The sequence below is a fragment of the Drosophila erecta genome, unplaced genomic scaffold, assembly GCF_003286155.1.
Source record: "Drosophila erecta strain 14021-0224.00,06,07 unplaced genomic scaffold, DereRS2 tig00000126-arrow-pilon, whole genome shotgun sequence".
Classification (NCBI taxonomy): Eukaryota; Metazoa; Arthropoda; class Insecta; order Diptera; family Drosophilidae; genus Drosophila; species Drosophila erecta.
This window is the reverse complement of record NW_020825209.1, coordinates 9,019,936-9,034,460: the sequence shown is the minus strand read 5'-3', so window position 1 is coordinate 9,034,460 and position 14,525 is coordinate 9,019,936. Positions and strand designations below refer to the sequence as shown.

The 14,525-nt window shown below is 46.1% G+C and overlaps 2 protein-coding genes across 2 annotated transcripts; one reads left to right on the top strand and one right to left on the bottom strand.

The window, feature by feature from the left end:
* The first annotated feature begins 3,923 nt into the window (after positions 1-3,923).
* Positions 3,924-5,093, top strand: LOC6550656. The gene has a single exon (XM_001978028.1). It carries the CDS (start codon positions 3,924-3,926, stop codon positions 5,091-5,093), a length of 1,170 nt encoding a protein of 389 aa, XP_001978064.1.
* Positions 5,094-10,184: 5,091 nt separating this feature from the next.
* On the bottom strand, positions 10,185-13,254 carry LOC26526659. The gene is made up of 2 exons (XM_026981933.1): positions 12,997-13,254; positions 10,185-11,580 (listed from the first exon to the last, which is right to left on the bottom strand). Exon 2 carries the CDS (start codon positions 11,537-11,539, stop codon positions 10,358-10,360), a length of 1,182 nt encoding a protein of 393 aa, XP_026837734.1. The 5' UTR covers positions 11,540-11,580; positions 12,997-13,254; the 3' UTR covers positions 10,185-10,357.
* Positions 13,255-14,525: the final 1,271 nt, after the last annotated feature.

The following is a 14,525-nucleotide window of genomic DNA, read 5'->3' as shown; positions in this document are numbered from 1 at the left end:
TGCAGAAATGTCAACAAGAAGCGATTCTCGTGTGATATATTTCCAAGTGGGACACTTGAAGTTGCGCCTAATTAACTAATTGCCCGTACAGCGGAAATGGGTATTCGAAGTTTTGGAGGGAAGTATCTGTGGACCGCTGTCTTTGGCAGCTGTTTAAAAGTCAAAAACAAGAGAGGTTTCACGACTAACAGATACCCGTTACAAGCACATTGCTCAAAAATCGGAAACGCTTCCGTCTAGCAGTTACATACTTTTCAACGAATCTAGTATACGCTTTTACTCTACAAGTAAAGTGTAGTAAGTCTACTAGAAAAATAGTGCATAATATTTAATTACAGTGCAGAAATACAATGCTTTTCCGGCACATCTTTCTCAAATCCAAAAAGGGATTCAACAAGTTTTGAAACGCTTTTGGCCGCTCGCGGGCTGTCATATCGCGGTTTGGCCTTAATTGTCCAATGACTCATATTGCATCTATCCATTTCCATTCAGTTGGCTTTTCCCATTTTCCATTGTCCATTTTCCGTTGTCACAACACCGCTGTCAAAGGGTGGAAAAACAATCGCTGACCAACTGACCAAAAGCGCGTGCCAACAACAAATGTCTTGAGGAAGTGGAAGTGGAAGTGGAAATGAAGGGGCGAAAACTCGGACATTGACAACCCTTGCCTGAGTTTTCCCGCTGGTCAGCAGAACATCAGAACAGCAGCAGCAGCGGAAAATGCAGCGTGAAGAATTGGAAGGAACTCATAAAATCGACTCGTTTGATAAGGGTCCATAACGACAGGAGGAGGCGGAGGAGTAGGAAAATGAGGAGACGGAGGACCTCCACTTAGCATTGTCATGCGGAGATCGGGAACAGTTGGGAATGGGCACAGGAATTGGGAACCTGGAGCCACGGACAGGATAGCAATATGTAAATGTCATCGTCGGTGGGGGGAAAATTCGATTGGCACCTGCTGCTCCTGCTGCTGCAGTGGAAAAATCGCGGGCAGCGGGGAAAACAGGTGCTATGCGTCCATAAAATGCCGTACAATTGATCGATGGAGTCGGTCTTTTACTCCACGAGCTGTAACCCAAAAAAGGAACCCTATTCCTCGAGCGAGGAAATGAAAAATCACCGTGCCGCATTGCCAGTTCAAACAATTTGAATAAGAAAGCTGGAAAACCAACTGGAATGCATACAGAGCGAGAAAAGGATGCTTGTGTGTTCATCTAAATACAAGTTTGACTTCTGCAAAAAGTATTTCAAGAATTTAAATGCAAATTATTTAAATACAAATTCCCAGAAACAATGGATGGATATTCCCTTTACTTGTTTAACTGAATTGAACACTTATTTTGGAAATACTGGAATAATGGAGTACAGCATACTGAAACCTTTCGTATTCCATAAGTTACAAATAAATAGTTTTTTTAGGTGTATAGACAGTCCTGTTTCGTCCTGTTTAGTCGGCAAATGGGTCGGGAAAGTGGCGCAATTTATGCGTCAGTTGCAGCGAAGCGGAAAACTGGTTCGCATTCGACACAGGACAGTGAAGGAATCCTGCGCCAGGATTAAAAGCCGAGTCAGGTATGCGGAGGACTTGGAACCAGAACTGCGAAATTAGAAATGAGAACTGAGAAACGAGAATTGAGAAATGAGAACTAAGGAACGAGAACTGAGAACTGAGAAACGGGATTTGGACTGGAGAGCTGAGAAACTAGAGCTGGAGAATTCGGAGCAAGAGGGTGGATATCTTTCCGGGATAACAAATGGGGAGATAATGTAACCTCGTTACGAGTCCAAAATGGCAACTGATTCGACTAGGTGTGGTTTTCATGACAATGCCTAAGTTAGTACACTTTACGCAATTCTACGATTGCATTCAAAATAAAAATTATTGCTGGATGGCTAATGGGTATACAAATATATACAATTGTTGGGTAATACTTATTCAAGTCTGCTTATTTCGTACTAAAACTTGCCACCTATGTGGTCCATTAAGTACGCCACCTAATGGAAATCGCCTGAGACTACCTGCTCATTATCGAGAAAGCATTTCCTTGGCCCGTTTTCCACTTACCACTGTTCCATTTCCGATTTGATCTGCCCGGCATGTGGCCATCTAAGCCTTTCATCTTTCCACTTTCCACTCGCCACTTGGTTCTCTTCGCTCATCGAACGGCAGGTGAGTTTGGGAGCCATAAATTGGGACTCATCAATATGCAAAAGCCGAATGGAGTCGTCGAGCTAGCAGACCGCCCTACAAATTGGAGCAAGCACTTGCACCTGTAGGTCCCTCGCCGTGCATCTCTTTCTGGCACGAGCCACCCGTCTCCCTCGCGCTCTATTGATTGCTTATCGAGTGAACTACTGAGTCGGGGAAATGAGGGCCAACTAATGAAGACAGGTGCCACAGGACAAGAGCTCACAGGATAACAGAGCCAAAGAAATACACTCGCAAGAGAGCGTTTACACTGCTCGAAAATACGCTTCTGCATGGCGCTTTATATAGCCTGTCCAACTTTTAACATCCTTCTATATCGTTCTATATAGCCCCTTTCTAGCTGAGCATTGTATAATTCAAGCCAGGCGGTAGACATAATATTTGAGACTTAGTAACAAGAGGCATATGTTTGTAGAGCACTGCATGAATCTTTGGAAAACCGAACTAATAAGTTAATTAGTTACTACGATTTCTTCTGTAAGAAGAACATGCGCAAATGTTTGTATATGTTTCGGGCAGTGTACCCACATTATTCGCAGCCAGGCAGGTTAAATTATGGCAGGACATTCTATTTGCATCCCAGATCCGCCAACCAGCATAATTCAGCGGCTAATTCCGTCGCCGTATACGCTAATTTCCAATATTGCCACATAATTCGGAAGCGAAACGGGGATCGGAACGGCATTGGCGATGGGATGGGGATTGGGATTTCGCACATGTCCCAGTGACTGCACAATGACAATGACATGGGAAATTACACAGAGAGATGGGAGGCGGGGGAAAGAGGCCCGCATCATCAGCTGCCGCGATGCCAAGGTGCAGTTTTATGACTCCGCCAGGATGCGATCCTGTCGCCGATCGCGGGCTAATCACAATAGTTCTTTTCTCTTTTCTCTTCCGCTGACACACGCCCCGAAGGACTCGAATTGCCATTCCTATTCCGATTCCGATGCTAATGGCAATTTGATAAAGTCTCTACGGCGACGAATGAAGTGCGCGATCAATAAAATGTTCAGCCCGCTCGTAAATGCTGAATGATAAATCCCTGAAGTCGCAGGCAAAACAATTGAACGGCGACTTTTAGTGCACTTTTACTGCACTTTTATTCGCTGCCGCCCGGCCCAACAAATTTCTGGTGTTTTACGACACGGATTTCGGGTACAAACAATTCATTAAGCACACACATATAATTCGAAACTTTTTACGCATTTTTACGATCCACCTTTTGTGGACAAACATTGTGTGCAGCCCCAGACAATGGACATCTTTCGGGTTTTTCAAGGAGTAAGGACTCTTTATGAAATTAGGGGATATACTGATTAGAAAGCATTTAAGGGCAATATTTCTTTAATGGGGGTTTCCTTGTTTGGTCTTTATAAAATGCACAATTTGTTTTACAAATGCTTAGCACACATTAGGCATTTAATAGTACCGGTTTCTGGGTTGTTAACTTCTTAAATAATACATGTTAACTTACCAATTATAGTTTCATATTTTCCGAATGCAGACTTGCTTCATGGAGTCATTGGTAGCACTGATTTTCAAATCGATTGTCAAAGGCAGCTTTGCACTAAGAGCTATCGATAATCTGAAGAAATGCCAATCACCAAAAGTTCAATGGCCCCAAAACTGTAAAAACGGCAACCCAGATGTTATCGAACTAGTTGAGATTCTTTTTGTTTCTAAAGTCTTCCCGTACGTAAGTCCATGTGCGATGACTTCTGCAAATGTAGCCAAACCGCTGCCCACGGATGTGGAAAAGAGCCATCTCCTTCGCGAGATCGCACTTCGTCCATCGATCTGGGACACCCGCATCAACTACGCCCACCGCCGGCCGAAAATCGTCTCCAACTGGAAGGAGGTGTCCAAGGCGCTAGGATTGAGCATGGAAGAGTGCAAGCGGCGTTGGCAGATTCTGCGGAGCAACTATCGCTTCGAGGTGCAACAAGGCGATGCCTGGCGCTGGCGTCCTACCGTGGAGATGGAGTTCATGCGCGATGTCTTCTTGCCACGCAAGCCCAGGGCTCCTGGCCAGAGGCAGAAGCGTGGCCAAGGGAAGAAACCCCAGCGAAACCCACGTCCGCAGTACAATCTCGAGGCGGCGCTCTATAACCCGTCGTTCACTAAATGTTCTGCTAATGTAGCCAAACCGCTGCCCACGGATGTGGAAAAAAGCCATCTCCTTCGCGAGATCGCACTTCGTCCAGCGATCTGGGACACCCGCATCAACTACGCCCACCGCCGGCCGAAAATCGTCTCCAACTGGAAGGAGGTGTCCAAGGCGCTAGGATTGAGCATGGAAGAGTGCAAGCGGCGTTGGCAGATTCTGCGGAGCAACTATCGCTTCGAGGTGCAACAAGGCGATGCCTGGCGCTGGCGTCCTACCGTGGAGATGGAGTTCATGCGCGACGTCTTCTTGCCACGCAAGCCCAGGGCTCCTGGCCAGAGGCAGAAGCGTGGCCAGGTGAAGAAACACCAGCGAAACCCACGTCCGCATTACAATCTCCAGGCGGCGCTCTATCAACCGTCGTTCACCAAGGGTGGCATCGAATTTGAGGCGGAGGAGAGGCTCTTCCTGGTCGAAGAGAAGCCGGCAGTGGGACTGGATATGGACGAGGAGGCGGCCAGGCTGATGGGCACAGATAAATGGTTGTGGAACACCAACCTGGACCTAATACTGACACTAGGTAGGGCTCCCCTGCCCATTTATCCAGCCCCACCCCCACCCATGTATGGCGAATCCAACGAATCGAACCACAACTTCCTGGTCAGCATGGTGCCCATGCTCCGATCCCTGAGCGATCGCTCCAAGAAGCGTTTTCGCATGTGGACACGGCGTGTGCTGCGCCAGCTGATGATCGCGGAGAAAAAGCTACCGACATGATCGTATGGGAGGCAGCAAAGATTTGATTTGAAGTTCCTTATATTGTCACAACAACATTGCCACAATACTGATTTTTGAACAATTATATTCCATTATTTTAGAACTCCGTGTTTGGCGTATATACGAAATGGAAAGGTTGCGTTTGAGCAACTTGTAAGTTGCCCAAGGATAATCAACGCGAGGTGCTAGATCTCGCACTTGTCATCTCATCGTGGTAATTGAAAGGCTTTTATGTGCACGTCAGTTTTCAAATGAATTTCTGAATGATTACACCCGCGTAATGCCGATTAACACAATCCCCTTGAATACTAAAGAAATGTAAATGCATTATAAACAGTTGAATCATCTGCATTAATACATAGTATACCTAATTTAGTTAGCATTTTAACGCACCTTTTCCGAGTCTATTCCTTAGTTGTATGTAACAGAGCTAACAATCATAGAAAATTGCATGACATTTGGAAATTCCTGTATGTTTTCAATGAAAACTTGTGCCTTATCTTACAGATAGACTGAAATTTTTTCATGAGTTCATCAAAAGGAAATCGCAAGGCATTTCAATGGTCTGCTTACCAGTTTTGAAAATAAATGAATACATTTCGGCGCCCATCAACGATTATAAAGCATTTAAAACTCGTAGTTCTTAATCACAAGGTAAACAAAGCCGCAAAAGTTCACTTCACATCAAATTGGCTTAAGTGCTTACCCGAAAGTCCAGCCCCCTCCACTCCTTTCGATCCCTTCACTTTTCGTCCTTTCACAGCATCCTCAACCTCGGTGATCCTTTCGGCTGACCGTAAATATGCCTAATTACCCCCGGATGGACGGCGATCAAAATGTATCTATTAGTTTGCATTTGGCATTGTGCCGAGAGCTAAAGTTTGTCGGGCAAACAACATTTACATAGGCATTCGGTATCGCAATCTGGAGATCTGAAGATCTGCAGATCGAGGACGGCAACCCTTTGCCTGCCGTTCGCTATGCAAATCGATTGGATTCTTTGATCCTGCGGTGTGCCCCGACTCCTGATCCTGGTCCTGATCCTGACCTCTCCTCACCTCATCCCTCGGAAGAAAGTGCTACTATCTGCGATTGGATCCCCAAGATGATGACTTAAATAACTGAACGCAGGAGGACTGCCTAAAACCACAGCCAGGACATTCGCTTGGCGCGCAAACCAACTCAAGATGTTATCCCTAAGAAGAGCGAGAGAGAAGCAGAGCGAGACAGAGACGGAGACGGAGAGGCACTCACGTCACATTGATTAATCGTCGAGAATCTGGAAATCTGGATTTTCGTGCTGCCGTGAAATCAGAGCCTTTGACAAATACAAATAGTTGGCAATTTCCGCGCCGATCCTCCCCTGATCTGGTCTGGTTTTTTGGGCCACTTCCACAGGCGAAGCCTAGTGCTTATGTCATATGGGATTAGAGCCGCCGTGTCCCTCGCCGGACTCTTCCCCGCCACTCTGCTCCATTTATTGACAGTTGCGATTCATTCTGCTCGATTCCCCCACCCCAATGTCCTGGATGTAGGACATCCCAGCTCGCATATCCCATGCAGCTCACCTTTTCCCCTGACACTGATTGAGTTCGCTGGGCATCTTGAGTCCTGTCATCTCGCAGCTTCGCTAACGATCGTTATCAGTTCAGGACACTCCTTGGAGATACTCGGAGCTGGAGATGCTGCGATTTCACTCCATTAGCGCTATTTTTAATCCATTAACAAGAATAATGCAATTATAGCACAAAGGGACCGGATTGAACTACTCTTTTGTACTGAGTTTCTTTGCAACTCGAATTATGGCATAGTTCAAATAGTACAATCTTGAATGCGGCGTTAATAATATATATATAGGGAATGCAAGAAACCCATTATTAATTCTTTTTCTTTTTGTTCTTACCTAAAATTAGAGTTATGTAAAAACACATATAGTATACGATGTAAATGTTTAAAAGTGTCATAAATAGCTTTAATATTTAGTGCCAAAATTTATGATATTATCTTGTGACTTTGTAGAACCTAAAACGAGGTATACCATATCAGAAATACGAGTAATATACGATGCTTAAGCTCGGAATTATTATAAAAACCTAACTTAATCCATCTTCTTCATACTTAGGACCTGGAACCTTATAAGTGTGCCAATAGATCGCGCGAATTTACAGCCTCAGTCGCTTTTCGGTACGCGTAATTTCCGGCACTTAACCCTATTAGGCCGTCAATTGTTGTCCAATTTACAACGGCAACATGTGGCAGCACTTGAGCAACTCCTTCAACTCAATTTCCTTCTTCCATTCATCCAGCGCTCCTTAGATCCCAAGACCGCGACTCGTCCCCCAGCCCCCGCTAAAGGCCGACTGCACTGAGAGAAAAATCAACAATTGTATATACTGCAGAAGAAAACGCTTTTAATTAAAGAGTTTTCTCCGGTTACGGTGGGTCTTCCCATGGCCTAAACGCACATAACTTGCAAAGATCCCAGGATTCTAAATCTGCCCAAGTGCGCGATGCGTTGTAGTCAACAGTCGACAGGCTTCATCAGCGAGGGTCCGACTCCCAACCGTTCATGTGGTTCCTCGGCTTCTGGCTTCACAGGTTCAGGTTCAGGCTTTGAATGCTACGACTCGGTTATCTCCATGTTCGAAAAAATAAAATTTTGGAGTAATACCAAATATAGTAAGAAAATAATAAGAAAAATAGTAAGAAATAAGAACGAAGTTGGAATCATCGCCTCCTTATAGACCAGCTGTAACAGAAGCTACTAAATACATATTTCTGAGTATTTTCTTTTAAATGACGACTTAGTTTTTTAATAATTTAGTCTTAATGCAGTTAGGAAAGACTGATTAAAATTAGGAACTCCGCACCGCAAGTCAAAAACCTTAAAAGATGTATATGGGTTATGCAATGCATTTGCTATTTGATTTAGTTGTGACCCTGTAGAGCCATTTATTTCAGTGTATGCTTGCCTTGGTGTTTGCGACGACAGCTGTCCCCGAGGATTCCCCTCCCCCTGCCACTGCCCCCGCTCCGATCCTCATCCGCCGACGCATGCCACGATGCGATTTTGTGTCCTTTTCTTGGGCCTGCTCCTTGTTCTCGTCCTTGTTGCTGTCCTCGTTGCCCATTCCTCCTCCTCCTTTCGTTTCTTGTTTGCCATTGACTCGTGCTCGGCATTCTCGCATATTCCCTTTTGGCGCACTTTTCGAAAAGGTGTTTTTGCGCCTGCTCCTTCTCTAGATCCTGCTCCTGCTCCCGATCTCGATCCCGTTCTTATGCGACATTTGGCAAGCAGCGAATCAGAGTAGGTACTCCCCCAACTCCGAGTCCACCCTCAATGCATCTTGAACTGGAGTTCGGTGAGGGATTCAGTTTCTCGGGCAGCTGGTTGAACTCAATTGAGCGGAGAAAATGGGAAACGGAGGCAGTGGTCCAACAATGGATCAATGCATTGCATTCGATGTGCGACAGGAGCGAGGAACGAGGATCAAAATCAAGGACAGAAACAAGACGGAACAATAGCCAATGTCCGAAGGAATTTACCTAAAGGCGTTTAATAGACAACTAACGACTCTTAATAAATCGAAGCCAGCTTAAGAACCTAAAGAGATCAGTTCAATAATAGTAAAAGCGTGTATGTACCTATAAAATCTTTAAGATATATGGCTTATACGATTTTCTGAATTTTCCCTTGAAGAATTTCATAATTTAGATTTTTCCCTAGTTTAAATCACTGGAGAATCTGTAATTATAGTGCTGAGCCTCATTGATTCCATTGCAATTCGTAATTTATCTCAGTTCTTTGTCGAACTTGTTCCAGTTTTGTATTCCACATCCTTGCCAGCTGGCGGTAAAGGATAAAAGCGTATATATAAGTATATATATATCGCCGCCCCCTCAATATCGGCTGGCACATAACTGGCATAACTTAGTTATGGGTCGGTAATTCGCACAGTCACAGTTCCCAGATGCACTGAGAGAGAAATGCGTGCACTACTGAACATTTAGTACGAAATTATCTTGGGAAAAGCTTTAACTACAAGCAAATGGTACAAATCCCAGCTGCGCCTTCATAGACAGGTATTTCTTTGGAATTATGTACCGCAGGATGCGTCATATTTGTAAGTACTTTTTTTCCGTGTAGTTATGGATCGGTGGCTCGCCCTCGTAGATCCAGAGTACAGTTAACAAGGACCTCGAATCCTGGCTCAAAACACTCGAAACAAACCGTGGACCGTACAATTTGGTCGATTCTATGCAAATTTATGCAAATGCCACCGTTTTGTAGCCTGTCGTTTGTCGTTTGTAGTTGCTGGTTCGCCATTTGGTGGTGCACAGGTGCGTGATAAGTGCCGTGTAAAGGACTCGCAGGATATGCCGCAACATTTTTACCACCACAACTGTTACTCCCGCACCCCCAGCTCACTGCATATCATGCTGCATATCCTGCCAGCTCGCCCGTTGCAACTGAAAAGTCGGCGGTGATGAATTCATGGGCGGAACGTGAGAATCCAGTTTACCTTTACCTCTGGAATAGCTGACATATTGCCAAGTAATCCCCACGAAGCAGACAGTTTATCCCTAATTAATGGTTGTACTTATCTAACGCTAACAAGGACACCATTTCGTTTATGCGGCGCAAGGATCTTCACATTCTTCAAAGAATTAAATGTTCATATCACTCAAGTTCTCGATAATAAATTAAAAATAAAAACCGCCGACTCCCTGTATATACTGCAGAAGAAAACGCTTTTAATAAAAGAGTTTTCTCCGGCTACGGTGGGTCTTCCCATGGGCTAAACTCACAAAGATCCCAGGAAAAGGAGGAGTTCATATCAAATTGGTTTCGCGTGGAAGACTAAAGTGATTCACTGCCTCCTGGAATCCATCGCAGGGTTTCTTCAATTTTACATTACTCCAGAAGAAGAAGGCAACAGGATATTCTAAGTCTGCCCAAGTGGGCCACTTATCATCGCCAGCTGTAACAGAAGCTACCAAATATATATTCTGAGAATTTGCTTCTTGCTTGAGAAAGCCTCTTAGATTGGCATATTGGAATAATAAATACGGAATTCGATTAGTGTTTCTAATCGGTCTTTTATTTGTCAGAAAAAAAAGGATTCTTAGTTAGTTATAGGATCTGTTTCAGCATATGTACGTATTCCAAGGCAATGCTGCGCTTTTAGCCACTCAAAAAAAAACGTTTATGTTATAACCAAACAGAAGTCAAAAATCAACATATGGACATAGCCCCAATGGGGTCACTTCTCCACGAACAGATCCTCGGCGTAGGAGAAGCTCAGCCGCCGCTTGGTGACCGCCTCCACCCGCCCGCCGCAGGAACCCATGGCCACCAGCTCCTCCTCGAAGTCGCTGGTGGAGTTGTGCCCACTGTCCGGGCTGATGTGGCGCCTCTTCTGGGCGCACCGCTGGCTGGGCACTGTGGCTCCGGACCTGGCCGCAGCGAGGAGCTTCTGCGCCGACTGCCTGACGCTGGAGGAGATCTTGGTGGTGATCTTCCGCTTGCGCCGCACCACCCGCTGCCTGCGCAGCTGCAGGGAGTGCCGCTTGGGATCCTGCGATTCGCTGGGCACGGGGGAGCGCACCTCCCGCTCCTCGAAGCCATCCGCTGGCAGGGAATCCCTCCGCGAGGGCGACTTCCAGTACTCGCACAGATCGCTGGCCGGATCGAAGGCGGGGCGGTAGGTGGGCGAAGGCGTCTGGGTGTGGCTGCTCCGGAGCACCTGCTGTCTGAGCCTGTGCCGCTGGCGGAGATGCTGCCTGGGCTGGCGGTGCTGATGCTTGTGCTGGTGCTGTTGCTGTGTGGCGTTGGGCAGCACCTTGCGGTTGCTCTCCAGGATGGCATCGATCATGCGCTCCAGGGTCACATCGCCCATCTGGCTGGAACTGAGCGTATTCTGTTCGCTGTTTTGTTCCGGAGGAGCTGGATGCGGATGTGGCAGTGGCTTCTGCTCCAGGTAGCGCGGCTTCTCGAAGTAGCTGTCCGGGATGCCCACGCCGCGCAGGGCGATCAGGGAGCCAGGGATGACGGCGGCATTGGGCGAGTACTCCGCCTCGAAGGTGGGCAGGGTGCAGGCGAACTTCAGGGGAGCAGCTGCTGCTCCTCCAGTTGCTCCACTTGCTACTCCCGAAGGCGGCGTGGCCAGGATGTTGCTGAGGTCCTTGAGCAGAGGTGTGCGGGAATGGAGGCTCAAGGAACTGGCCGGCAGTGGCGTGGAGGTAAGCTGGTTCTCCTTCCCCGCTGCCACTCCGATCGACTTCCTCTTCAGCTTGCCACGCAGGGCGTGGAACTCGCTGTAGCTGGAACCGACCGCATCGGCCTTCGTCACCAGCGATCCTGATCCCGATCCAGTTTGCGATCCCATGGCCAGCTCGTTGGCCAGATACGAGTTTCGCGGCTGGTTGACTGCCCACTTGAGCATCCTGGCAGCTGCTGTCTGTCGCTCCTGCGGTGCCAAGATATCTGGAAAAGTGGCAAAAGGATAGGGCTTGTTAGCGATTGTCTATTTGCAAAGCTTCTGGAGGGGAATGGGTATGTGAAATGCGAAAGAGGCCGAGCAGAAACCCGACTAACTTGTAGCGGAACGAGTTTCGCAGCGATCTCCTTGGGATTTCGCCAAGGATTTGCACAGCTGAACTACAGCCTCCCGATTTCCGCAAGGAGTTTCTGGTTCCGCATGTCCTTGCGAACAATTGGGCAGGCACAATGAGCCCGGGAACAAAGGAAAAGCGCGCTAAAGCTCCGCGAATTTCTGGGCCTCCGCTTCGCTCCTGCTCGCCTTCCCATCGCACTGCCCTCCAGCTGCGATTTAGCCCAAGGTCCTGCCTCGAATCGCGAATCAGGAATCAGATTCGTGTGCTCGGGTGGTGCGCCGGCACAGGGAGAAAATATCACCCAAATTAGGTCGGAACTTGGGGGTTTAAATGCCATCTAGAGGGCTTTCTTATAGGCAAAAGACTAAATATTTATGAACTGACAAAGTATTGTCCAACTAAGTTCCGATTTTTGGTTTTTTTCGCCACCTCGGCTGTGCTGTTAGCAAACCATCAATGTTTTTAAGAAAAAAAAACAGAAAATGTTGTAGCTAAAATAACAAATTAAAATACGAAAAATAGCACGCGAAATTGTTGGGCCACAATTCAAATATTAATAGAAATGGAAAATGTTTACCTCATATTATACTATAGAACATAAAATATTTAAGCAAGCCCTGGCTTTTAATATCATACTCAAATTAGTACCCTAAGAAAGATACTGATAAATAGATATACATAGATTATAATTATTTCGCATGGGATAAATTTGGAGATGAAAGATTTGAAGACTGCAGATATCATCGAAGTGATAGAAAACTAAGTCTGGAAGACGAATACATATATTTTTTGCCGTGTGGACTTGGGCAAAATGGTGGTGCCGGCACACTCTGGTGCTTCGTCGCCCTACTCCAATTCCTCTGCCCCATCCTCCAGTGGTGTCGATCTCCGGCCACTCGAGGAGTGATGGTGATGAGGGGGATCCGAAGGAGTGAAGGGTTTCGCCTTTCCACTCAGTTCTCGGATCGGATGCGTGCTAGCAATTTTGCGCATTTTGCAGCCGCCGCTCTCGTTTTGGTCTGAAGAGCACTCGAGCACTTGGCCGAGTGCCCCGAGTTCGAAAACCCATTAACCCACAGCCGATAGAACATAGCCCAAACTGAAACTCAGACGAGGAGCTAAAACCCAGCACATAAAACCCAAAATCGCACGCGCACAATTTATACGTTTTCAGGCGATTTTACTAGGGTGTTTTTAATTAAACCCCGCTCCCAGACACTTCTGCTTTAATGCATTTTTAATGCACATATTCGTTTTCCATTCCATGCACTTCACTTATCTTTACCTTTTTATTTAGATATATATATTTTTTAATTTTTCGCGTTCTTCGTTTCTTTCCGGGGTATCCAAAGTAAGGAACTTGCTTCGTTTCACAATCAAAAATAATATACAATTTTGTAGTATTTTTTTGCACGGTAAAAAAAAGGTAGGCGTAACGAGACGGCGTTGGGAAATCAAAATTGTAAATTTTGAAATTTATTTCCTGCTCGCGATCGCAGAGAAATACACGTCTGGTCGCTGCAACAGACGAAAAGTGACTGATTCTCCCCTCGCACGCAACGTTGCGTGCTCACCTCGCAGTCACCCTCCACAGCACACTGAAAGAAAGTATGTGTTATGCGACTAGTTGTAGAACTGTTTGGAACTATGCACGGATTTGCACAATTTGGTAGGGAGACATTTTGATAAGTAACTCGAAATAGTTTTATGCACACATATCACACTTAGGAATCTTGTAAATTACAGATGAGACTGTATATCATACAATATTACGGCAAGTGCTATCCATTGGGTATTTTAAATAATTTTCAGATATTGAAACACAGTCTTTTCGGACTGTGTACTGATTGATCAACCACCTTTTCGACAGCACCTTTCAATACCCGAGGTGAGATTGCTGTGAGTTCTCTCACGGCTCTCCCGATTTCTCTCCCCTGTTGACTGCTGAGGAATTTCGGGACTCGGAATGGACATTCCCTTGGACTGAACTTGAAAACGTAGTAGCACCACCACTACCCTGGCGATTTCAACTCGTCCCGCCCCCCGGAGCGATCGGGTTGATATTGAAATCGAATGCCCTGCATTCCATCTCATCTCGCATGGCGTTTCACTTGGCATTTGTCAAGTTCGGATTTCCATCGCATAATGTTTGACAAATGCCCCGGCTAACGATTGGCATATATTATATTAATGGGCCACAAGGGACCTTCCATTGGGCCATCAATTGTGCGATTGATATACATATTCTGAAATTGATTGAGATTTGAATTCGAAAAGTGTCTGGAGATGTCAGCAGTGACTTTTAGAATTATGACCGTTGGATTAAATTAGAGCATTTTATTTGAAATATTTGACTTTCGTTTTCAAAGTCTAGAAATGCGCATATTTTTAGGAGGCCTTCAAAAGCAGTTTCCTTGTAAGGAATTATATAGCCTTAATGATTTCAACTTTGATTTCGAAAGTTGTAAGATGCCAAATTCAAGGCACTTACAATAGAGCCAGCCTAAACAATACACGATACAATTATTCCTCAGCCAGATCCAATTATTCGCCGTGTTCCGCATCACCTATTGATCTGCAGATCCTTTTTCCTAGGATTTCGCCTGATCCTGGGCAAATAACCCGATCCAAGGGCCTCTGGTCCTTGAAGTGCCTGCCTGTCAATGGAAGCCAGCTTTTCACGGCGATCCCAAATCAATCAAAGGATCTGGGTCCTGCGAACACACACCCCCCCTCCGCTGCCTTTGCCCGCCAGCCTTATCGAGCGGGGATAAGTGGAAGACGAGGGAAAGCAGTGGAAGTGGCAGGACGAAG

Coding starts and splice junctions, on each gene's coding strand:
- LOC6550656 (XM_001978028.1), top strand. CDS start 3,924: ATGACTTCTGCAAATGTAGCCAAACCGCTGCCCACGGATGTGGAAAAG.
- LOC26526659 (XM_026981933.1), bottom strand. CDS start 11,539: ATGCTCAAGTGGGCAGTCAACCAGCCGCGAAACTCGTATCTGGCCAAC.